This window comes from Typopeltis vanoorti, chromosome 17 (genome assembly GCF_054136105.1).
Source record: "Typopeltis vanoorti isolate ZY-2024b chromosome 17, IOZ_Tvanoo_1.0, whole genome shotgun sequence".
NCBI lineage: Eukaryota > Metazoa > Arthropoda > Arachnida > Uropygi > Thelyphonidae > Typopeltis > Typopeltis vanoorti.
In genome coordinates this window covers 91,513,341-91,541,246 of record NC_143565.1, presented here as the reverse complement: position 1 = coordinate 91,541,246, position 27,906 = coordinate 91,513,341, and the positions used below count along the sequence as shown (strand labels likewise).

Here is a 27,906-nt window from a genome sequence, read left to right as displayed (position 1 = left end):
GATTCAAAAGGCTAAATAACAGAGTGGTTAACAAAAAACAACATTTCGTAGTAATAATTTTTAATTACTCTTAACTGAACATAACTTATTATTAAAAAAGTTATTAATATTTATCACCAGCGTGAACTTTCTTTAAAAATTCTTTGTTATTTTTAATCGCGTCGAAAAATTCACTACAAATTAGTTCACTATTAAGTTTGCAGCACAATACAGCTTTTACTGTTGATTCAGCCATTCTACCTCTTTCTTCAGACCATATGTTATTCATTATTGAGAATATTCTTTCAACAGGTGAAGATGTGTCTGGTAGGCTGAAAATGCATTCTATAATTTGGACAAAATTGGGCAATGAAATGTTCTTTTCTTTGAAATGACTGAATAGTGTATCAATTTTTCTTCGCAACTTGTATTTTTCAAAATGTCATAGTTAGCCGACCAAAAAGCTTTTGCAATCACCACTTCATCAAACAGTTCATCCGTGTTTATTGCATTATTTGCAAGCATTTCATTAATTTTTTCACTTTCCGACCAAGTTAATTCATTGTTGTTTATCCAAGTAAAAGATTCTGCTCCACCAAAACTGTTTTTCCAAAGCTCAATGTAAGAAAGACATCGGTCATAAAATTTTGTAAACTCTTGTAGTATCGTATTAATATTAATACTTCCATTATTTTCCAGTATTCTAAAAAGCTTTATTGCTTCTTGAGGTATAAATTTATTATCATGCCTTTCCTCAAGATTTGTTTTTAATTTTCTAAGTTCAATGACAATATCTGTTGCACCCGCTTTTGTACTTTCCATAATCAAGATAAATTTGTTAAACAATTTGAGTTGCCCATGCACAAACCACAAATACATTTCACCACAATCATTATCAAAGAACTGTTTTATCATCACCAGACAGTGTTCTTGTGAAACAAAATATGATTTCAGTCCCTCATAGATTTCAAGTATTCTGCCAATAGCTGGAAGCAGCGAAAGAAAACAGGTGTTGCCATGCTGAAGAACCTTTTTATACTCTACGTCTACAAATTCACAGAATGCTTTTAGTTGAGTGACTCGAACTGTATAAATGTGGAAATATTTATAAATTTTGACTACTAAAGCTTCTATTTCAATAGGTAGGACATCAACTGCAGTTTGAAGACAGAAGAAAAATTTTCACAAAATTTGTTTTGTTTAAATCTTCACAAAGTTGCTGAAACAACAGTGGCTCAATCACATTAACGACAGCTTCACATTTTGTTATACCCAGTCTAAATTTTGTTTCAAAAAGCTTTGATATCAATTTAGATGAATAATCGGCAGAATTAAAGCTGAGATTTTGAATAGCAACATGAAATGCAAAAGTTGCTTCTTTAGCAGCTATTAAAAATTCTTTGTCACTTGAATCGGCACCTTTAAAATATGACAATATCTTTGAGGAAGTTCCTGCCGCTGTTAGACTAGCCTTATGTTTTGCACATGTCAAGTGATTTTTTATGTTCGAATGCCCACCATGAGCCACAGAAAATTCTGAAGAGCACTGTTCACATTTCACCTTGTCAATATGACCACAAACGTTTTTAAAAACGGATAATCTTTTTTAATTCATCTGTAAACACACAGTTTCTTTTTGGCATTTTGGGGTTAAATTAATTTAATGAAGTAAAAAAATCACAAACAACATGCCGAAAAGAAACACTGACTCACAATCTAAACTCAACTAAGATTGCGCATGCTCAACAATGACTTGTGACGCAGCATACAGGCCACAGTCAAAGTGGGGTATTTGTGTTGCCTAATCGCCATTTTCCGAGACTGCGCTTTTTGTACTGCGTGTATATTCTGCACTTTTAAATTTTTACCAAATAATCGGGACAAAATGACAAACTGGCCAGGACCATACCTTCAAACCGGGACATATGGTAAGTCTATATCATACCAATGCTTCCTAATCATATGGATGCAAAGGCCCCATTGGAAAAATTAAAATATTTCAGGGCCCCCATTGAAAAAAAAAAAAAAGAAAAAAAAAAGAAAAAAAAAGTATGTGATCTGTGCTATCAGCGCAGTTGCCCGCACCTGTGTACACTAGCAATGAAACATTAATTTCTTCTTCTTCCTTGGCCCTACAACCTATGTAGAACCGGCTGTAGGGCCTTGGCCTTCCATTTTTGGGTTTCATAACTCACTACGGGGTGGGGTCGTTACCCCCACTCTCAACCATGTGTAATTGTCTGTGAAGCATTGTGTTCTTAAAACCGGTCTGCCTGCTTACAGGAGGAAAAACCCTGCACTCTATGCTCAAGACAGGCTAACTTGGCTATCTGAGAAAGATCCTTAGCCTCTCATGTCGGCGACGAGAATCAAACGCAGGACACTCCTTTCACACAGGCATATGGTTGCAGCGCATATCTACTCGGCTAACTGCGCAGATGAAACATTAAAGCACAAAAAACTTGGCTGTTTTAAATGAGTGCAAGATTTTTTGTTTGTAAGCTTTTTTGTGCTTTTTATCAATACCTTTGAAATGAAACTTATAAGAATAAGCATATATTAACTAATATTAATTAAGCGCTGAAATACGTAGGAAGCAAAATTTGTGAACCAACACCAATGTGCGATTTTTTCCATTAAAATATAAAAAATAACAAAAAATAAATAATAAAAATGAAACACGTTTCTTTTAAGATAAAAAATATCTTAACACATTTTAGTTTAAATTTGTTTCCATTCTATCCAACTTTGCAATACTATACATGCAAACAACCATATATATCACCTTTCCGATAAATATTATTTACATACAAATTATACAGCAATGGATTCAAAACAGACTCTTGGGGCACACTACTGGTGACTTTCCACTTCTGGGATATTGCTCCCATACTCAACTTGCTGATACAATCAAGTGCACCCATCTACTATCCAAACCCATCTGCTCCCGTTTAATTACCAGCCTCTCATGTGGCAATCTATCAAAGGCTTTAGCAAAATCTAAATATACCACTGTACATGCTTCCCCTTTGTCCAATTCACCTGTCTCCTTGTATGTAATCTGCTTTTAGTAATCTGCTTACCATATAGTAAGCAGATTACTAAAACAATCTTCTTTTGGCAAATCCATGATGTCCATCGAAGAAAATGCTGCTGTCATCAACCTAATTCTGAATCCTGGTCCTCATTAGCCTCTCTAACACCTTTCTTTTTCTTTTCTTTTTTTTATCATAACTCCAGACAAACAGATTGGTCTGTAATTCAAGGCTTTAGTCTTATCACCCTCCTTATGAAGAACAATTTTGTCCTCTTTTTGCTCCTTTGGAACTTGGGCTAATCTAAGACTTAGGTTAAAAAAGGCAAGATAACATGAGTTGTTAGTCTTAACTCTCTAGAACATTCCCTCAAGACGTGTCATACAGGGTGATCAAAATTAAAGTATTCCTGTTTAAGGCCTTGTGGAGTGCCACCCAGTGATCCAAATGCTGCAAAACTTGCAGGAATACATTGTGCATTATGATGAAGAGATATCTGAGAAAGAAGTTCCAAAATTCACCATCAGGGGACGATGTATACTGTACCAAACGTAGATGTAGTAATTTTTCTGTGTTTAAAAAAGAGAAAAGTAACACAAGCATAAAAAACACATTTTTATTCACTTCTATTATGCATTCATAGGATGTATTGTTCAATGTACAATCCTTTGTGGTATGTCACAAACTGCATCATCCTTCACACAGTGTGTTCAATGGCAGAACGAAGCTGGTCAGGACCGATGTTGCATACATGCTGTATTATGCTGTCTTTCAGTGCTGGCAGTTATCAGGATGATCCTGTTAAACCATCTTGGAGAAATCCCCAGAGCTAACAGTTACAGGGAATCACATCAGGTGAATGAGGTGACAATGCAGTGGGAAATGCACAGCTGATCACTCCAGCTTCTGTGAAATGTTCCAGAAGAATCTCCTGTACGGATCAACCGATGTTTGGAGGGGGAGCCCCATCCTGCATGAAAAATGACTGAATCCTGCACAGGCAATACTTCTCAGCAGTAACTAAATCACAGGACCTGACTTGCGATTGCAAGAGGGTTTTACATAGCCCATTCCTGGCAATTGTGGGTATTCATGGCTCTGTTCAGGTGAAAGTGAACCTTATTTTCCCACAAAATCATCTACGGCCATGCATTCAACTCCACTCAAGCAAGGAACGTTAAAGCAAATGTCAGTTGACTAACTTTCAAAGCCCTGCAGATGCAACTCCTGTGTTAGGGTTATCTCGAATCAGTAGAAATGTGCAGAATTTTCCATAGACTTTTCCAGACAGTTGTGTAAGGCACATCGACATAACTTGATACAGCATGTGCACTGCAGGAACCAACACTGTTATTCATGGCCTGCTCCACAACGGTAGTAGCAACTTCATTCACTTGTGAACTGATTGGGTTTGTAACCTCTGCCAGCTCTAACTCCCAATGATCCTGTTGCTTCAAAATGACTAATCATTCGTCACAGAGCACATGACAGCAGACCTCGCTGACATTTGTTCAGGCCACAAAATTTGTGGAGTGCAGCAACAGCATTGCAATTGTTTATTTAGTTTAGATTTGCAAGAAAATCATGTAAGCACAAGGTTTACCATCACTGCGGGTGGTATTAACAACTAGAATAAAGGGATAAATCCCATGTCAATCTTTTTAAACCCTCTTGGCACCTGTCAAGTTGCGTGATATGTGAATTTCATGTATGTGGTGCTTACGATGCTCCTGGCAGCAAATTTTACTCCCCCTTCCACACACACAATGTATTCCTGCAAAGTTTCACAGCATTTGGATCACTGGATGGCACTCCCCAAGACCTTAAAGGGATACTTTAATTTTGATCACCCTGTACTAAAAAGTCCTATGGCTTTATTGACATCAAATTTACTCAATCATGTATCTCTTGCTTACTCACCATCAGTTGCTCCTCCTCCACCATTTTTATTTCTCTTACTTTCACGAGGATGAAATATCTTTATGAACAGCTCATTTAATGATTCTACTATACTCTTCTCAGTGTTATCATTCTACCATTTTCTCCAGTCAGTATCATCCATCCATAATCATTCTTTCTTCTACTGGCTACATATACCAAAAACTCCTTAGGATTCTTTTTGGCTTCATTAGCTAACTGGTGCTCATACTGCACTTTTGTTACCCTTAATGAGTTACCTCTTATGCCTGTTCTTTGTATTCCTCATGCAAATGACTATTACCACCACTCATCTTATGCTTCTTCCAAACTGAATGCTTCACCTCTTCATTCATCCATTTTACATCTTATTTGACCTCTTGATCTTTCGAATGCATTCAGAACACTGCCTCTTCCAGATGGTCCCTGAACAGGATCCCTAACAGCATTTATCTCCTTTCCTTCCAATTCATTCCATGATATAGCTGCAAGCTGTCTCCTGAGCTTGTCATAACCATCATCTTTATATTTTCACATATTTCCCTTTCTAACAGAAGTCCTCATACAACTGGCCACCACCAAAGTAATCATTTCATGGTCATTCTCGCCAAATGGAGGGAGAGTTAACACCTCATTTACAATAACATCCTCTGACGAGAAAATCAAATCCAAGACCCTTCATTCACATGTACCCTCTGTTATACTGCCTAAGCTGGTTGTCTCTCAAAAATTCACTCTCTTTTCCCCCAGATGCTGTTTTTCATTCCAGTTTATATTATCATAATTAAAATCACCCATAATGATCACTTTTTCTAATGAGCTAGATTGACCTATACATTTCCTCCTCACTGCCCTGCACATTTTCAGGTCTATAGCAACATCCAACTAGATGTTTCATTCTGCTCACCTCCATCTCACTGCTTCAAAACGATTGCACGGTTTGCTCCTATCGTCTCCACTCTAGATAGAGATAACTCCATTGTTACTATCAACATCATCACCCCCCCCCCTTTCTACCTTGCCTATTTTCATGAAAAACATCATTGCCACCCATCTCTATTCCTGTCAGAATGTCATTCCTGATCTAACCATGTCTTATTTCAACAATTTTTGGGGCGAATATACTTTATTAAGCTGCAAGTTCATTTCCTTTATTTCAGATACTTCTGCATTTGTAAGCATAGATACTAGCTTATTTCTAGTTCTATAAAAAGCTTCTACTAATCTCACTCCTCAGATGTGATTCCTCCATATCTGTGATCCCCCCCCCCGCTTCACTTATCTCTATCATTACTGATCATACCATATCTCTCGTCATGCAAATCCTTTCTTATACACTTATATGATCCTGTACCTATCACAAAAACTCTCCTTCCCTAATTGCCTGATGTTCTAAGTCATCTCTTGCTTTCTCAGGTCTTCAATTCACTCCCTTTTGCAACACACAGTTTCTCCAACTCACTCACACCAAACCCATTTAAACATAGCTCATCTCTTTTATACAGCTCCATTCGTCTCTCAAATTCATTCCACACATTCACAAGATTAATTCTGTTCTCTTCACACATCTTGGCTAGCATCCCATGCGTAATTCTTGCTCAGCATCTCATCACTATCAATACTGGGCAACATGCTCATGCTGATTACCTTTCCTACCACACTGTTATTCTTTACTCTCCTCAACAACCTCCTGATATCTATTCTTACATTCCCTTGTTGCCTTCCAGATCATTTGTGTCTACAACCCCTACTGATTCTTTTGCCTGCTTCTTCCTCAAATCTAGTGTATCAATCACTCTGCTCAATCTATCCTTGGAAAGCAAACCTTATGAACCTTCTCATTTACCACACTTCTAATGATTGAATCCCCAATACACTGCATGGTCACTCTAGTCACTGGACACCTCTTTCACACTGCCATCTTTTATTCTAGTCATCTTCTTCTCCCATACATACCTGTTATTCTCATTTCACTCCACAATTACCTCATCTTCACCAACTCTGCTTTCATATTCTGAATTACTTTCTCACAACTTTTTGTTATCTCTAACGTGGTCAGTCATCCTTGCTGCCTATCATGCTCATTATCTTGCAGTCTGCCAGTTTAACTTTTGCATACCATTGCTTTCAATCACCTTATTTATACTCTTTTACATTTCTTTCATCATCATTTAAATCTGGAACTCCATTCACTAAAACACTTTCAGCATTAACTTCCACTACTTCATTTTCCTGATTCTGACACGTCTCGCATATCTGGCTCGTAAAACATCTATGACATACCACAATCCATTTTCTCTTGGTAATGAATCCAATGGCTCATATTTCTGACTTGTAAAACATCTATGACATACCACAATCCATTTTCTCTTGGTAATGAATCCAATGGCTCATATTTCTGACTTGTAAAACATCCACGACACACTCTCTCCACTGTCAATATCATACCACAATCCATTTTCTCTGGGTAACGAATACAAAGTGCACACACACTACATTTCATAAATCCCCCAATGTAAAACCCTCTGCACAATGATGTCTTACTGCCATTATTCTTGTTCACACTGGTTCCATGAATAACACATTTATGCACTGTACAAGGTATAAACATATCAAAAAATAAAAATAAAAATCACTTAACCACACAATCATACACTAGATATTACAACTGGTAATTATCAATTATCACTTGTAATTGTCCTAATAATTAAATTAGGACAATATCATGTCCTAATTTAATTTAATATCAAAATGACTTTTCTGTAAGCTCACATTCAAGCAGTCATCCTACTATGCACCACCTAGCAGATCTCTATAGGCCAATCAGCATCTCAGGAGTGGGTTAAGGTATTCGAGAAATTTAGGACAGGACTATGATACTTTATAAGGGGCAACATGGTTTTGTGAAGGGTAGGTCTTGCCTTAGTAATCTGCTTACTTTTTATCATAAAGTGACAATGGAGTTGGATAAAGGAAATGGCTACCCAGTTCTACTGCTAGACTTTGCATCCATATGAAATCCTGTCAAAATGCCTTTGACAGGATTCCACATGGCAGTGGAAATTTCTAAACTGAACCCTTCACATTCCATGAGCAGCACAGGAAATGAATTTGAGGCTGTTTACTGAGTCAGATAGGTTAACAAGACAAATACACACTTGGATGCTGTTTCTGCAAACCAGGATCATCTGAAGTGAAGTGCATAGGCATATAAAACTTGTGGAAATAAGAACTATTATCATGAGTGATTTTAACTATGGGGATATCTAGGTGAAATAATGTCCTGCTTTTTGGAGGTGTGAAGAGGCTAGGCTACTGATATGTTTCATTTCTAGAGTAGTGTCTCTGGTTTTTATCTCATCATCTGAGGGTATGGCAGTAAAGTAGTTTCTACAGCTGGCTGCCAAATAGTACAAAGGACCAAACCATTGGAGGTTTCCTAATCAGTTGACAAATAATCCTACTACTGCTTACTCTCTCCTGCCAGGTCATTCCTGGAAGAAGTCTGAGTATAGCACAATGCAGAGGACACTGTTCTCTCCACTGGACTGAAGCCCGACCACACCCTGTTTATGTTCACAAGCCCCTAAACACCTCAGCTGCATGTCCTTGCTTTTCTTGCATCAACTTCACCATGAAAGATAGCCAAACAAATAATTGCATCACTGTGGATGTAAAAAAAATCTTCCATAAAATAAAATAAAATAAAATAAAATATGAAAAATCCAACCAAAAAAAGGAAATAAAAATATACCAACCACTCCTCCCAAAATAGCAACTCTTCCCCATTGATTACATTATCTGAGACAGCAATACAAATATTAATGATATATACTACCACAGACTGAAAAAAATAAAAGATGGTGTAAATGAAAGCTAGTGAAACTGAGGGAGTGAAAAAATGCAGGAATGTAGAAGCGAAAGGAAGTAAGATGTGGCAGAAAGGGAGCTAGCGAGACTACGGGAGTAACAGAGAGTGAAATTATTGGAATGCAAGATTTGATGAAACAGTTATTCAAAATGAAAAGAGGAATATGCAGTGATATCAGATGTTTAGTGGAAACAAATGAAAGTGTGCAAAAGAACAAATGAAAGAAAAAAGAATAAAAGAGATGATGAGTGATTCAAGAATAGCAGTGTATATAGATTCCATTATTAGAGGATTGGTTAATGAAAGAGTCCATAAGGTCTGCTATCCATGAAGGAGAATGAGCAAGATAATTCAAGCATTGGACATGAGGAAAGGAATTAATGGTGGTTGTATGGACAAATGATTTAAATGGACATAAAGAGCATGTAAGGACAACTATCAGGAGATTATTGAGAAGAGTGAAAGATAACAGTATAGTGGGAAAGGTTGTCAGTGTGTTGCTGAGGTATGACAATGATGAGTTGAGACGGAGAGCCAGAATCAATAATGTATGCTAACGGAGCTGTGTGAGGAGAGGAGAGTACAGTTTGCGGATGTATAGCATGTGTTTGACAGAAGAATGGAATTACACAGGTGTGATGGATTGCATTTGAATGGCTTTGGAGTGAGTACACTGGAGAAAGTGTTGCTAGATGGAAGTGCAATGCATGATGCAAGCAGGAAATCAGAAATAAGAGATGAAGTGAAAGATCAAGAGAGTGGTATTGAAGGGACAGAAGTGCTTGGCAGTGAAAACAGTAGTAATGAGAGAAAGGGAGAAACCTGGAAATGGGGGGGAGGACACATGGCATGGGGAGATAGAGATTGAAAGTAGCAGTGAATGTGTATGTGTGGAGATGTTCGGCATGGAGATGGAGTATATTGCGATGTGGGTGGGGAAGTTCAGACTGAGCAGATATATGTGGTAAAGGTGATTGGGCAAGTGTGGTAGGGAAATCACAACTAACAAGTGGCTTGGATAAGACTGATTATAGACCTAAAAATGAAGTGCTGTGTTTATTTATAAATGCCAGAAGTATCAGAAATAAGGGAGATGAAATAATTCACTGTGTTTATTCTTCCCAAAATCATGGGTGAAAGTGAAAGATTTGAAAGAAGATGACATCCTAACAGGAATAGAAATGGAAGGATACAGTATTTTTCGTTAGGATAGAAAGGACAAGAAGGTAGAGGGAGTGCTGTTGATGATAGCAGGGAAATTATGCCACATAAGGTAGACATGAAAAAGGGAAAATAGTGAAAATGGTTATGAGGCAGTGTGGTGTAAAGTGGAGATTGACAGGAAGACATTTAATTGATGTTGCTATAGTTCAATGAATGTGAAGAGTGATGATGAAGAAATGTATAAACAATTTGGATTAGTGAACAAAGGAAGCGTAATCATTATGGGCGATTTTAATTATGGTGGTACAGATTGGAATGAAGAGATTTGGGAATAAGAAAAAATAATTCACCAACTAGAGGAAAGTGTGAAACCCCACTCACAATTACATCCTCTGGTGAAATGATCAGATCTAAAACTCTTGATCCTCGTGTATCCTCCTTTACATGGTGCCTGAGATTGTTATCTCTCAAGAAGTCGAGAAATTTATTTTTCATCAATATCATCAAATTCCTGACAGGTACCCTCAAGGGGTGTACAGGATATGATAGTACTACATGAAAAATTTACATCATTACTAACTTCCTATCTACAATTTTCCTCCAAATCAGTCTGTTACTTGTCAAGACTCCAACATTATCAGATCTTATATTTCTATTGTCTAAGGCACTTTGTACTGTATCAATCCACCTATATCTTGGTCTTCCTCTGGGTCGTTTTCCTGCCAACCTGGCAGAGAACACTTGTTTTGCTAATCTTTGAGGAAGCCCATTCTGTTTAAGTGACCATACCACCTGAGATTAGCTCTGCTAACGCATTCTGGATGCTGACAATGTCAAGTTCTTTCCTAATATCCTCGTTTTTTAGATGATATTGCCATTGATGCCATCTGTTCACGCCGCTAATCTTTCTCAGGACTCTCATATCTGTGGTCTCTAGTCTTTGGTAAAGTGTTTTACTTCTGACCCCTCTCAGATCCATAAGTTAAAACTGGTTTGTTTAAAGTTTATTTTTCACTTGGTTAGAGTATAATAAATTTAGTTTAATCCTTTATCCAAGTGTGAGCAAACAAAGTTTGCGCCTTGGATAGTTTGCCACACTTGGATAAAGGATTAAACTAAATTTATTAAAACTGGTTTGAACACAAGACAGTGTTCAAACCAGTTTTAACCATAGATGCTCCTTTCTCTATTCTTCCTCCATTACTTCAATGACCTTCCTCTGTGACTCCAAATCCTATTCATTCCCTTCTTCATTTGAAAACCCTCAAATAATTGAAGCCTGAGGAATTCCATAAGTAAGTGAGAGTGAAGTAGGATCTTTTTTTAAGTAATAAGACAAGATAGGACAAAGTTTTAATAGCACTGAGGTTTACTATTTAAAATTTATGCTATTTAAAACTTTGTCCTGTGCTGTCTTATTACTCGAAAAAAAGATCCTACTTCACTCCCACTTACTTTTGATAATGTTCCGATATCCTTTTGAGATTGGTTCCCCCTTCTTGGGATGGCTGTCGCATCTAGCTTATACTGGCACAAACACATTACATCAATAGCCTCCTCAGCCTATTAAAAACTTAGGTGTCCTTTTTCATTCTAAACACTACACTCCTGTTTAACTCCTAATACTATAAAATCCCAGATCAGACCAAAATAAAATTTTGTTTAGGGGAATTTGTTTTCCTTCATGATTGACAATAACAAGTCTCCTGGTCACTTAGTAAGGGTAGCAAGCAAACAAGAAAACAAGACTAGAAAACAAACAAGGCGTTATCCTTGCTCTGAAGGAGAAGGAGTGGCCCATTTTGCCTCAAGAACACCTGAATCACTTAGCACTGAGCATGATAGGACATTGTGAGAGCTACTCCATCACAGTTCGGAGTGGATGCATTCCATACTGAAATGTCTCAATGCATAATTTTCTAAAAGCACTGTATATTAATTCTTTAACTACGTTATTAGGAAATTTCTAACTTTAGTGAAACTTCACCTTCTTTATGAAGTGGAATAATGTTGCCATCTTTTCATTCCTTTGGGACCTGGCCTAATCTAGGACTGTATGTTAAAATGTACATTAAAGCTGTTGTTAACTCCATGGAACATTCCCTCATGACACACGGGATATACCATAAAGTCCCATCGCCTTGTTGCCATCGAATTTACTCAATTCCTTATATACTTCCTGCTCACTCACCACCAGTGGTTCTTCTCCCATTGCACTCAAGTTCTGTACTATGTTACAATTACAAGGTGGAATACTTTAATGAATTGCTCATTTAACACCTCTACTATATCCTCCTCGGTGTTTATCATTTTCCTATTATCACAGACCAACATCATCCTCCCATAATCATTCTTCCTTCTACACACACACACACACACACACACACACACTACTGCACTTTTGGCACCCTTACTAAGTGAACCTACATCAGAAGACCTTCAGCCCAAATGGCCAAGAATACCTACATTACCTGCTAGGAGGCACCATCAGGAATTTTAGGAGAAAGAATAGCTTCCTGCTTTATCCTCATTTACTGTGTATTATGCTTGCACGCATGTCTCTTGTTTCCAAGTTCCTGTGAAAATGGCAACGTGACGTTGCCGAAATATTGGAAGTGTATTAAAATTTATTTTAATGTATATTCTATTGTATGTTGTAATTTCCTTAAGCTATTTAGTACGCATGTATAACCAACGTCTAAGACTTTCCACGAAAATTTAGTAAACCTTACTAAGTGAGTTAGTTTTCTAGCTTGCTCTTTGTACTCCTCATGCAACTGATTGTTACCTGCACTCATCTTGTGCTACCTCCATAATGCCTTTTTCTTCCAGATTGCATGCTTTACCTCTTCAGTCATCCATTTTACACCTACCTTAATTAATCTCCTGACCTTTGGAATACACTCAGTCAATGCCTCTGCCAGATAATTCCTGAGTAGATACCATGCAGCACTTATTTCCTTCCAATGCAATTCCTCATTCCATGATATAGCTGCAATATGCCTCCTAAATTTGTCATAATCACCTACCTTATAGTTTTACATATAACTCTTTCTCAAAAGTCCTAATATGGCTGGCCACCACCCAAGTGACCACTTCATTTACAATATCTTCTAATGAGATAATCAAATCCAAGACCCTCGATCCTTGTGTGGCCTTCTGTTATATACTATTTAAGGTAATTATCCCTTAAAAACTTAAGAAATTCATTCTCTTTGGTTCCTGATGCCGTCTCTTCATTCTAGTCTATATTACCATAATGAAATCACCCAGACCTAAATGTCATCCCCCACATCCTTGACTACCTTAATCCTATCTAGTGCACTTGCACATCTACTCCTGAAACCATCATCTACACTTTTCATGCAGTGTCCCCCTGTCCACCCTAATCCCCTCATGTCCCTGTTCACTATGTTCCTTCTCTCTTATTCTATTCACTCGCACCACTCACCTCTCCATTCACAAACTTGCCTACCTTACTCTTCTACAATGCCTCTTGTTTCCTCAGGTATCACATTAACTTTAGCCATTCTATCTTGCAGTAACAGTTTCTCCAACTTACAAATCCATTCAAATGCAGCTCATCTCTTTTATACAGCTCCATCCGCCCCTCAAACTCGCACGCATTCACAAAATGAACTCCTTTCTCTTCATAAAACTCTGCTAGCATACCATTCATAACCTTTGCTTGCCTTTTCAACTCATCATTATCATACTTGGACAACATGCTGACTACCTTACCTGCCACACTGTTATCTCTCACTTTCCTTAACAGCCTCATGGCATCCCTCCTTACATTCTTCATGTTACTAGTCAAATCATTCATGCCAACTATCACTACTAACTCTTTTGCTTGTGTACTCCTCTTATCCAATGCTTCAACCACCCAGCTCATTCTACCTCTTAGAAAACAGATAGACCTTGTGCACCTTTTCATTCACCACACCTCTTATCGTCAAATCTCCCTACATTGCCACTCTCAAATCATTAGACATTTCTTTCAAATTTTTCATCCCATTCTTCCTCACATTCCCATGCAAATATGTAATTCTACTCAGTTCATTCCTCATATGTTTAATCTCTCACTTCATCATTGCCAACTCTGCTTTCATATCTTGAATCAGTTTTTCAGTGCCATTTATGCAAATTGCATTTTCACTACCTTGTACATCTGCTGTCCTACCGCTCTCTACTGCTGGCTCTCATACAGCTAACTCACTTATCTACATACGCTGTTGTACCAATCAACATTGCATTGAAGTGGAGTGTGCCAATAGTTGTATTTAATTGTTATTAATATGCCACTCAATGCAACTTTGGCCACTGTCTTACCGTTACTACTCAAGCACTCAGCCATACTGCCAACTCAGCTAAATCCCATAGCTACATCCAAGATCTTTTACCCGTTATTGCTTACGTTCAATGATATCTCATGATCCATAAGTACGCTGCACTTCTTAGATGCCCAAATTCTCTCATCTCTCTTATTTTTCCTCTCCACTCCATCGGCATTTGTTTTAATTTGCGTAACAGGGTTCCATCATATTCTGCAAAATGGCTTTACAAAATCCAGTCATTTCATTGTGTAGCCATTTCTGTTATCCAACTCAGCTGTAACTATTATAAAAAGTTAGTAAATTACTAAGGTATAACAACTGACCCTTCACAAAGCTATGTTGCCCCTCATACAGTATTGTTTCTATCTACCTCTTCTTGAATTTTTCTTTTTGACAAATTTTTCCAGTACTTTAATCACAATGCTGAGATACTGACTAATCTATAATTTGCTACTGCAGTCTTAGAACTGCCCTTGTGCAAGGGAATTATTTTGTCCTCGTCACTTCCTTGGAACTCTACCAGAGCTGAGATTTAAATTAGACAGCCTAGTCAGAGGCATTTCCAGTTCCTGTGCACATTCTTGCAAAATCTGATCTGATATCTCATGTAATCCCACAAATTTACATTTTGATTCTGCAATATACTAAGAACCTCCAATTCATCTACCTCTGTTGCCACATTAGTGTCTGTCACACAGATTAAAGCAGTAACCTCACTAGGATGATATACCCTTCAAAGTAATCACTCAGAAAGTCAACTATTTTATCCGCTTCTGTCTCCTCATGACCATCATCACTCATTAAGGTTAATCTTCCATAGTCATTCTTCCTCTTTCTTACCACATGACAAAAGAACTTTTTTGGGATTTCCTTTGGCCTGCTTGGCTAGATTCTTCTTGCAATCTGGTTTTGCCTTTCTCGCCATGCTGGTCACCTTTCTCCTTATATATACCCTTCACAGCATTTTCTTCTTTTGCAGCTCATATAATTGTTATATATAATCATTCATATCTTGAATTTTGCTGATGTTGAACTGGAGCGTTTTTGCAGTAGTCTTATTTAATTGTTATATTATTGTTAAGAGTCTTGTACATAGAATTTTATACAATCTACTCTTCTGATTCCTTTTGTTAGATAAACTGAATAAAATTAAAAGAAATCTGATGTGTAACAGATGCAACATACCATTCAAAGAAATATTGATAATTATCATTCTTCAACCAGACTACAATCTGATGTGAAAAGAATTTCAATACCCTACCTTAAAGGGACTTCTGAACAAACAGCACAGATTCTTCGCAAATTCAATCTATACACTTCCTTCAGACCAGAACTGCCTGAATTCAAGCCTGCATTGCCACCTCTTTCCTTGTCAGTTGTCTATCAGGTACCCTGCGTATGTCATCTTTGCTATTTTGGACAGACTGGTCATTCTACTTTGATTAGAATCCAAGAACATCAAAATTATATTACATTTTTGGAATCCAACAAGTCTGGCTTTGCTTTCCATGCTACTGACACTAGGCACATAATTCTTTGAAACCATATGAAGATTCTTCATTCTAGCAAGTCAAATTTGATAGTCTTTTCCTTGAAATGCTACAGAATTGTCTGAACTTTAAGAGCTCAGACTCTAAGTTATGCCAATCTCTAAGTTTTAGGAAGTGATTACTATTAATTCTTCATAATTTTTTTTAGATTTTTTTTTATCTCTGCAACTTTTACAAATGTTCCTTTGAACTCTAATAGTGTTATCATATACTACGGCTGTGACTGAGACATGAGCTAGTATGCACAAACTTTATAACCCATTCTCATGATTCATGTTTTGAATGTACTCACCATCATCTCTCTCTGATGATGTCTATATATAAAGTTGGATGAAATATATTAGACTTATTGAATAAAATTCTATATATATTTTTTTACATGCATAAGCCATGAAAGTTTTTAAATATATTAAAGGTATTTTGTTTCATTCACTTATGTTTCTATCTCCTTTAGAAATGAAACCAAAGTTGTTGGAGAGAAGATTTGATAAGGCTGAATTATCTATCTAAACATGAAAATTCCACTTGGAAATCTAAAGTATCTCAGATGTGGAATTTAATTTTTTTTTAAAATACACTTTCATGCATAAGAACTTATAGCAAACTGATGTTGTGTGGGTGGGTGTGCATAAGAACAGTGGTTAAGAGAGAAGTAATCTGTTGATGTTCTTTTTGAAGAGATTAAGGTTGAAGTATTGTGGAATACTTCATAATGAAGGCTCTTCCAGACAGAGGTAAATGGAATGAAAGATAAGTAATAGCAAATTCATAAGTTACTATTTAAACTGTAAACAGATGTTGAGCAGCTGCTGACAATGTTGTTAATGGTTGTTATAGGTCAAACAAAAATGGGAAACAATGACAGATGCTAGTTCTGATGACCAGTGCTCATGAAAGTATCTGTAGAAAAGACACTTTGAGATAGTGCATGGAGAAAGAAAGAGAGAGAGAGAGAGAGAGAGAGAGAGAATTAATTAGCCATACTTCTCTCTTTTCAAAGTCCTGAGGAACACCTGCATTACTTCTTGATTTTGCTTTAATTCTTGAGGGACAAATGTCTTAGGCAACATGTAATAGAGGAAACAAGAAGTTCAAGAGTTTTGGATTTGATCATAGCATCAGAAGAGTATATAATAACTGAGATAACATCTCTCCCACCAATGGAGAGAGTGACCATGTGGTTTTGACTTGGAAGATGAACAGAATGCAGGAGTATCAAAGAGACGGGAATGTATGTGGAATTATAAGGCTGGTGATTATAATAGTCTTAAACATCAACTTGGGGAAGTTTCATGGAGGGACAGGATATCATTAGTGCTTGGGAAATTGTGAAGGAATATTTGTTAGCAGCAATAGTAAGCTGTATTCCACGAGTAAAGAAGAGGGCACAATTTGGAGTAAAGTGGATGACAAACAATATTAAACAGGAACTGCATGTGAAAAAGAGGCTATGGAAGAGATATAAAGAGACATGTGAAGAGCAGATGTATGAAGAATATAAGACACAGCCTAGGAAAGTGACTAGTATGGTAAGGAAGGTAAAACTGGAATATGAGAAGAGACTGGCCCTAAGATCCAAAGAAAATCATAGTGAATTTTTTAGTTATGTGACTGGAGGAGAAATGACTGTGGAAGATTGACATTGTGGGATAAAAACAGGAATAGAGTGACTGATGAGGAGGACATAGTGGAGTTGTTCAATGAACACTTTATTGGAGTATTTCATCCTGGAGGAGTAAATTTTAATACTAGAGGGATAGAGCAGGTTCGAGGTTTAGAAGTGCAGGAGGAGAGTGTGTTCCAGATGCTGAGTACTCTGGATGTCAGTAAAGCTGTGGGACTGGATGGTATTTCACTACGAGTTATGAGAGCATGTGCTAAAGAACTGACAGCTCTTTTGACCTAGCTTTTCAATGAAAGTCTGGCTATGGGAAAGGTGCCTAGCAAATGGAAGGAAGGTAAAATAGTGCCATTGCATAAGGGTGGTAGCAGACTGGAAGTGTCTAATTATAGGACAGTTTGCGTGTCATCTCTAATCTCTAATTGTTAAGATCTTGGAGAAATTAGTGAGGGACCATATACAGCATTGGGCAGATGAGGGTAATGTTACCTGTGAGAGTCAACATGGATCTGTGAAGGGGTGCTCTTGTTTTAGTAATATGCTAGCCTTTTAAAATAAAGTTACAAGAGCATTAGATGAGGGAAAGGCATATACTGCCATTTTCTTGGATTTAGCGAAGGCATTTGACACGGTGCCACATGATAAGCTGATATTTAAGTTGCAGCACATGGGTCTGGATGTCAGGTTGGTCAACTGGATTCAGGATTGGCTGTCCGATAGGTATCAGAGAGTTGTGTATGGTGGGACTGTGTCAAGGAGGCAGAGGGTTAGAAGTGGGGTCCCACAGAGCTAAGTACTGGAACCTATACTGTTTAACCTTATATCAATGACAATGTCGATGGATTGCAAGGGGATAGTCAGTTGTTTGCAGATGTGGTAGCCCTGCAAGAGGATTTGAATAAGCTAGACAGATGGGCAAATGAATGGGGGTGTCAGTTTATTGCAGCAAAATGTAAGGTCTTGAGGTTTGGGACACATCGATGGGACGCTGCATACTCTATTGGAGGAGCTATACTGGAGGAAGTAGGGGAGACAAGAGATCTGGGGTTGATGATTTATAGAAACCTGAAATTTAGGGGACATATTGCAAAGGTGGTGAAGGTAACACAGAGGATTGCTGCAATAATGAAAAGGATGCTGACCTGCAGAGATAAAAGAGTTACCATTCCATTGTATAAGACCCTGATCAGACCACATTAAGACTATTATTCTCAGATTTGGTCCCCAGGATTTGAAGGGGACAAATTAACTGTGGAAAGGGTACAAAGGCAGATAACAAAGATGGTTTCAGGACTGTACAATGTTAGTTATGAGGATCAGCTGAGGGAAAATGTGGACTGCAGAGTTTGGTGGATAGAAGGAGGAGAGGTGATATGATTGAGACTTTTAAGCTGTTGAGAGGTGGTTACAGGGTTGACACTTCATGCTTGGTTGAACAGCATGAAGGAGTGATGACAAAGGGCCATCCTTGGAAGTTACGAAAGGAAACTGTGAGCAAGAGGGTGAGGACTGGTTTCTTTTGCATGGAGGGTGGTTGAACCATGGAATGCATTGCCTGATAGAGTGAGAGCAAGAACGGTCAATGAGTTTAAGGAGTGGTATGATAGACTTTGTGTTTCCCAGGAATATCCTCCCGCAACGAGTCTTTTGACTCCATGGAGGTCTGAATAATAATAATCATATTAGTAGAAAAGTGTGGGTGGGAGAGAGAGAGAAAAAAAACACTGTCTACCATTATATACAACAAATGACCTGAGAGAAAACTGGTAGCTCAGTTCCAAAGGATGAAAGGCAGATCATAAGATAGATGGTATCTGTTTTCTATGTCAGACCATAGCAAATGTCTTGGAAATGTCAAGTGAAATAGCAGAAGTTTCTCGAAATCTTTCTGTGGCATGTAATCTAGGAAGGTGATGTAGATGAGAATATCTGTTGTGAATCTTCAGTGGCAGAATTTGTACTGGTGGTTAGTGATTACCTGGAAGTTCTCCAGATGATGAAGTTGACTCTTCATTACTTTTAGAGAGAAATTAGGGGAGATGAAGAGGAGTAGGAGGTAAGTAGTAGTGATGGTAGACATCTACCTTCTCTTTTTGGAACGGACTGAATATGTGCTTGTTTCCATGCTGTGAGGTGGATACAGCTGAGTATAATAGCATGTAGAGATGATAAAACACAAGAGAGATACCTAAGAAGTGGAAGCCTGTTGGTATCTAGGCTGTGCTAAATTCTTCAGTATTTCTATATGAAGTGGCCCAGGAGGCATGCCATACATTACTACTACTGATATTATTGGGACTGACTTCCTTTTGCCTTCTATGCAGGAGATGCAAGAAAAGAAAAATGCCAGAAGGTGTTGACTTTAAATACTGTTGCTATAATGATTTCTGGGTTAGAGAGAGAGGGAGAGAAATGTGGGAAGAGATGATGAATTGGCAGAAATTGCAACCTAACAGCCTTTGCAAGAGACCAGAGGGAATGACCACCATTTGTGCAAGAGGATTTTGCTGTTTTCAAGCAACTGAGGCAACTAAGGCTATGACACCAGTATATTATGTTTCAGTAATATACTGGTGTAAAAACCAAAGTCAACTCTGTATGAAACCAGCTAACTCACCTAAAACTGAAAAGTCCTTATAAATGTTCTTTTCCAGATGAGGTTCAAACACTGGTTCTTTTAACCACAGGAAGGCTCTAAGAAGTTTTTTTTTTTTTCTTCAACTTTTTTGTTTCAAGCCACCTGTAATATGCTTTTTGTGTGCGTGCATGTACTAACCTGGCATACAGCTTACATGGGTATTGGACAGGTATTTTGAATCGTATGTACTTAGATTAAAAAGTAATTTCTAACAAAGCGATGAATGAAATGAATAATAAATACTTACCTGCAGCCATCTTTGACACAAAACAAGCTTCAAAGACATCATAATCATCAGTGACAAATGCAAATTTGCCTTTATCTATGTTTTCCCTTGAGACTAATATGTGGCCTTTTGTATCTGTTACCTAATACAAAAAACATGAGTTAATGACAAAAAAAAAACAACTGAAAACAACAAATTAGTATTTCCAGACATTCATTATAATAGCACAATAATAATTATTTTAAACATCTGAAGATGCAAATCAGAATAATAAAAATGAATGGCTAAAGAATTATACAGATATCTCCATGGAGTCAAAGACGCATTACATGCAGAGTACCTACATTAGCAATTATTCACAAAATGCCTATTCTACTTAAACTTATTCACAACTGTAGGGACACTCAAAGTGAAATGAGTAAAGTAAGTTATTTCAGCTTTTCTTTGGTTCAATCCAAAGAAATTCAAAATAATTTCCCATGTGATTACTTTTTCTGATTTCTGTGAACATTATACGACTGAATTTAAAAGTCATATCAAAATTCAAATTATCTGTGTCTCACTCCAGTATTTGCCAATGATAATCTAATCTCACCATGAAGCGTAAACTCTTTGTGCTTCTCACATAAATGGCATGCATGAAGCATAGCTATTGTTCATTTGACCTTTATGCTTCCATTTTTAAAATTATATTAATTGATAACGTATTCAAAGTTACCCTATAATTAATTGCATTGGACCAATTAAGAGGAGTGCTGATATGCTATGGACTTTTACAATTATCACACATCAATAAAAATGCAATCATATGTGAATTTTGTGTGTGTGTGTGTGTGGGGGGGGGGGTGCATAAGCAAAAAAAACAGCACACCCAACCTAAATGAGCACATGATGTCAATGCTATCCACCATCACTTACAGATCTCTAAAGAATCAGTACCACTCAGTACAATCAACATGATACAAAGTATGCAATCTTTTCATTCCAAAGTGCATTACCTCACATTTTGCAATATTAAGTTGACAACCACTATTCTTTGCTCATATGACCAATTTATTTAACTTGTCCTGCATCTACATCGTCTTTATCAACTTATGCCTCCCCAGTTTTGCATCATCAGTAAATAACTGCATATCCCCCCCCTCCTTAAAATTCTGCTATGTTATTAATATACAAATTAAAGAGTAGTTGCTCTTGTAAAGAACCCTGAGGCACTTCACTAATCATACTAATTTGCCTTGATTCCTTTCCACTATACATCACCCATTCATGCCTGTCTGTCACCCCCCCCCATCCATGCCACCAGTCTCAATATCCTTTCCCATTTGCTCCAACATACATAACAGCTTTTCCATGCAGTATTCAGTCAAATACGTTTGCAAAGTGCAGCAGTATCATGGTGTGGCATTTCTTTTATCCAATTCTGCTGTCTATTATAAATTAAGAATAAATTACTAAGGCAGGAATTTTTGCAAAGTCGTGCAGCCCCTATGGAGTATTATCCACTCATTCCTGAATTTTAACTTTAACCACCACTCCAGAGATAATAACTGGACTGTAATTTGCTACTTGTCTAAGAGCCACCTTTATGTAATGGAACTATCTTATTCTCTTTTCACTCCCTTGAAACCCTACTGCTGTATTCACATTGATATTTTTCAATATGTTGAGTAGCTACAGTTTGACTAGCTCAATTCTAACAACAGTCTGTCACATTAATATCAGTAACTGCAAGCTCTCCATTTGGATGATACATCCTTACAAAGAGATAACTTAGTAACTCAACTATTTCTTCTGCTTCTGTCACTTTCCTATCATTAGCACTGAGTAAAGTTACTCTTCCTAATCATTCTTTCTCTTACTTGCTACATAGTGAAAAAAACTCTTTCCAATTTACTTTGGCCTGCTTAGCTAATTTTCTCCCATAATCTGATTGAGCCTTCCTTATTACTTATCCTTTTTGCCTGTGCTTTGTATTGCTGATGAACAATGATTACCTTTTTGGTTATATTCATTCTGCAATGGTTACTTTTTTCTTTCTTTTTTTCAGCTCCTGCTTTATATTGCTACTGATCCACTTAATCCCTACTCAGTTTATCCTCCTGACCTCAGGTATGCAGCCTGATACTGCATCTCTCAAACAATCCCTGACCACTTCTCACAGATTACTGACATTCATTCCCTGTAGCTTCAGATTCCATGGCAATGTTCCAAGCTGTCAGAAAGTTTGTTAACCAGCTTTGCAGTTCCACATAAACTCTTTCTTGACAGAGAATTCCGCATGTTGAGCAACATCCCAGAACAAGACTGCATGGTCACTTTCCCTGATTACAGGTAGTTGCTGCTATAGTTATAGATCTTCTGACGCTCCAACATTCACAAACCCTGTTCCCCTCTATCATGTGCTGTTTTCGGTAATTATCCCTCAGTAACTGTATAAATTCCATTTCCATCTTACAATGTAATCCTTCCAACCTATATTCCCATAGTTGGTCTTCCATGATAATTGCTCAGCTAGCACTCATTCTGCTAATCTATCATTGCATCCACATCTTTTTCTGGACCCCCCCCCCCCCAGGTCTACAGCAGCAACTAATAACATATTTTGTCCTGTTAGCTTTTACTTCACACCAGATAGCCTCAAATGAACCATCTCAGATCTATAATCCCCCCACTTCTTTTTTTTTTTTGTTGGCTTAAGTTCTTCAGCTATCATTAACAATATCCCTTCTTCCTGTCCTATTTCCTTTATCTTCTCTGAAAATACAATACCCCTTATATTCTATCCCTGCAACTACATCATTTTCTGTCAAATAGGTCTTGCTGATGGAAATAATTTTTGGTCAAGTTGAGTAGACCAATGCCAGAAACTCCTCTCCTTTATATCTGATAGTTCTGGCATTCATGTGCACGCATTTCAACATCCCCTTGGGCCCACGGTTACTCTGCATAATGTCATTACAAGCCAATTCAGATTTGAACCCTGGGAAACTGCAACCAGCTGTAATCCAAGCACCAAGGTGCAAGATTTAATTGCCATCTTTCTAGTCGGTCAACAAAAGCTGTTCAGTTCTTTCAATAATTCAACACTTTCATCCACCAAAGCAATATCACATGGGCATCAATCATGACTGCTTGTGAGCTTTTTTAAAAAATACATTCTTCATTTGGAAGTTAAGAATATTAATCACTTGGTCTCAATGCTTCCAAATTTAGACTTTCCTTCTTGTAACTAAGATGGTGTCAGTTATCAGTGCTCAGCACTGGCATTTTCATGTGCATCAGTCCTACATGGAAGGTCACAGAACCTAGGATACTAGTACCACAGTAGAACTAGATGTGGTAGTCCTTGACTTCACATAATTTGTCTCAGTGAAGTCAGCAGCTCTATATACAAGTCCTGAATATATTCATGTGCATATATTATTTTATTGAATCGACCACAGATTCGAGACCCTCGTCTGGCAACGTGCCAAGAAGGGTAAATTCGTGTTGAAGGGGAGAAAGGAATAAGGAGATGTATGAATTCATTACCAACATGCAAAATCATGTGCTTTATACGTAAAGTTTCCAACTATTGTACAAGCAAAATAGTTAACACTTTAAAAAACTAGAATTTCATAAAAGAAAAGCTAATTTTCCAACATATAATAATAAATACTCATCCCACGAAATGCACTGATTATTATTGGAATGGATTCTTCTTCTTCTGCCATGCGCAGAAGTGCCGAGGGGTCTTGCATCTGTGGTCGCACAGCACTATACTTTGTAATGAAATGGAAAAAACTTTATACAACTATTTCTGATCCAGAATATTTTAAATAATATGATTATACACCATTTTGCTACCTGCATATATTGGCAAATGACTTCTCCAATGATTTAACTTTAGTAGCTTCCTGGATCTAGCTCTCACTGATAAAACCTCAATAAAGGTCAAAACCAACTCTAGGTAGTGAGCCTTCCCATAATGTCTTTTGCATTATGGGATACTGAAGCAATCGATGTAAAGTCAACAGCGGTTACATACAGGCCAATTAATTGATACTTCACATGCAAACTTTGTTCGATTACCCTTGGGTAAGATTAAAAGAAGAACATAATTTCTGGTAAAGCATAATATATGAAGTAAATGAAAAAGTATTAGGCAGAAACAGATCATCTATATAGGATTTGGAGGAAGTCAGTCTGAAAGGTTCATCACTTTGTCGGCCAGGCTGGCTAAATGGTTAATACTCACTCTCTAACCAAGAGGCTGTTGGTTGGGCATGGATGTTTGTGATTACCTTTAGGTGCGAGATGAATTTCATCACATAGTGTGAGACCACTGTCCCACTTAATAGAGCCCTGAAGTGACTTGAAAAAATTACATATTTGGTCATCTTTAGTGCAGGGTTTCCAACTATATAAAAATAAATAAAATACAACAATAAATAAAAATGATTAAACATTATTTAAAAAAAATCCTTAGCTTGCTAATAGTGCTAATGTAGCATAGGCAGGCTAAGGATTTTATTTTATTATTATTTATTTATCTTTTTGGTGGGAAACAAAATACAGTAATACCCCACCTTCACTTTATGACAATACATTCATACGATGTTGCTGTGAATAAACTGATGTGCAAAAATATTCGTAAACTCAGTTTATTTACAACATCGTTGCTCGCTACATCTCTCTGTTATTTGGTGTTTTGTTGTGAATTATAAACTATTTATAACTGCTATCATATTGTATTGTGGTTAATAATGGCAGATAAAATTCAAAGTAAGAGTGAGGTTGCTATCAGCAAAAAGATGATGCATAAACCTATTATATGTATTTCTTTTTTCTATTAATTTCTATTAATGTTTTCCTCGAAAATGTCATTTGCCATTACTTGATTTGTTATTTTGAAGTCGTAGATGGCAAATTAAACATTACAGATTTCCATTTACTTCTATAAATGCAAATTTCTCTATCCACATTTTATTGAATAATCTGTTTTCTTCGACTATTTTTCTTTTTCTTGAACTCATATTAGGAGGCAAGGTATGATAGATACTGTGTGAATGTTGAACAGTTGTTCTTGACATGATGTTAGGACCTCCCTCGATGAGTCTGTCGACTCCTTGGAGTTGCCTGGAAGTGCCAACCATGGCCCATAACGTGGGCCATGGTTGGCACTTCCAGACCACAGGTTATTGGTATTAGTGAAATATGGCTGACAGTAGATGATATACATAGTGTGATTGAATGTGATGGGTATAGTGTGTTCAGGAATGACAGGGAGAATAAAATGGGGGGAGGAGTATTGTTGATGAGCTGCAGCCAAGGAGAATAGAAGTTGAATTGCAGGATAGAGAAAAGAGCACATCTGAGGCCATTTGGTGTGAGATTGTGGCTAGCAGAACTAAGTATACAACTGGGTGCTGCTATAGACCATGTGATGGAAAAGATGAAATCTCCCATTATTATGGGAGATTTCAACTATGGTTGCATTGATTAGAGTGAGGAGAGGACACACGGGAGGAAGGAATTGGATTTTATGCGGTTATTAAGGGATAACTATCTGCGCCAGCATGTAATGGAAAATACTAGGGGTCAGAGAGTGCTTGACCTAGTAATTACATCTGAAGATTTGGCTGTAACAAATATGACCACATTGCCACCAATCAGTGAGAGTGATCATAGAGTCTTGACTTGGGAGGTGGCTAAAGGTGTAGAATTTTCAATTAAGACAGGGTACATGTGGAATTATCGGGCTGAAAAGTATGACAAGCTTAGGAGTTTGATTGGTTCAGTGCCATGGCATGTACAACTGCAAGGACTAGAAGTCGATAGTGCATGGGAGGTAGTTAAGAAGTGTTTGCATGAAGCAATGGCTGACTGTATACCTAGAGTCCGAATAATAAATCAACTAGGGGTTAAATGGATGAATAACACCATTAAGCTTGAGCTGCAAAAAAAGAAACAACTATGGAGGGAATTTAAGGAGAAAGGTGACCGGCAGGCACACGAATGGTATAAAGTGCAGGCCAGAAGGGTAACGAGTGTGGTAAGAAAAGCAAAAAAGGATTACGAAAGAACATTGGCCATCACCATTAAGCTTGAGCTGCAAAAAAAGAAACAACTATGGAGGGAATTTAAGGAGAAAGGTGACTGGCAGGCACACGAATGGTATAAAGTGCAGGCCAGAAGGGTAACGAGTGTGGTAAGAAAAGCAAAAAAGGATTACGAAAGAACATTGGCCATCACCATTAAGCTTGAGCTGCAAAAAAAGAAACCACTATGGAGGGAATTTAAGGAGAAAGGTGACTGGCAGGCACACGAATGGTATAAAGTGCAGGCCAGAAGGGTAACGAGTGTGGTAAGAAAAGCAAAAAAGGATTAAGAAAGAACATTGGCCATGCAGGCTAAAGAGAATCCTAAACAGTTTTTTTAGATATGTAGCAAGTAAAAGGAAAAATGTACATGGCAGAATGATTTTAAAGAATGCCGATGGTAGGGAGGTAACTGAATCAGTTGATATAGTTGAGTTACTGAGTGAGCACTTTGCAAGAATACATCATCCAGGTGGTGACATTGCAGAAACGAATGTACCAGTAGATTATATGGGAATTGTGGTAATGAAGTGGAGGTGAGTAGTCTACTGCATAACCTCAATGTCAATACATCTGTGGGATTGGATGGTATACCAGCTTGTGTTGTACGAGAAGCAGCTAAAGAATTGTCAGTACCCTTGACCATTTTGTTTAATTTGGGTCTCGGGTCTGGGTTAGTCCCGAGGGGGTGGAAAGAGGGGAAAATAGTTCCACTGCATAAAAGTGGTTCCAAGACTGCTGTTGTAAATTACTGACTGATTAGCATATCAGGAACCATTGTCAACGTCTTAGAGAAATTAGTCAAGAAAAGAATACAGGATTGGATAGATGAAAATGGGATATTGTATGGGGGACAACATGGTTTTGTGAAGGGTAGGGGTAATGGGTTTACAGTAATACTACTGGACCGTGCCAAGGCTTTTGATAGGATACCACATAGAACCCTAATCAGTAAACTGGAGCAGATGGGAATAGATATAGAGTTGGTGAGATTGATAGGAGGGTGGTTGAAGGAGAGATACCAGAGAGTGTTTTATTCAGGAGTGGAGTCTAAAAGACGGCTTGTGACTAGTGGAGTGCCAGAGGGCTCTGTTCTTGGACCACTGCTTTTCAATTTGTTCATCAATGATATAGGAAAGGATTTGAGAGGAAGTGTTCAATTGTTTGCTGATGATGCAAAGTTGGGTAGAGCAATTATGAGTGCACAGGATGTCAAAATATTACAGGATGATTTGGATAGTTTGGAGGACTGGGCTAGGAAAAATGGATGTCAATTTAATGTGCCAAAGTTTAAGGTTATGCACTTTGGGGTGAAAAGAATAGCAACAGTATATCACATTGGTGGAACCTTATTCCAGGAGATTGATGAGGCCAGGGATTTGGGAGTGTTGGTGGATAGGGAATTGAAGTTTAGGGGGCACATTGCAAAAGTGACTAAAACAGCTCACCAAATCACTTGGCTTCTGAAAAATACTTTAACATGCA

At 37.6% G+C, this 27,906-nt stretch overlaps 1 protein-coding gene across 1 annotated transcript in view; it reads right to left on the bottom strand.

The window, feature by feature from the left end:
- Positions 1-27,906, bottom strand: part of bai (Transmembrane emp24 domain-containing protein bai) — a 113,240-nt gene that overhangs the window by 56,213 nt on the left and 29,121 nt on the right. The window contains exon 2 of the mRNA XM_090406741.1: positions 20,360-20,480. Within this exon, the coding sequence (XP_090262867.1) occupies positions 20,360-20,480 (121 nt within the window). The remainder of the gene's footprint in view (positions 1-20,359; positions 20,481-27,906) is intronic.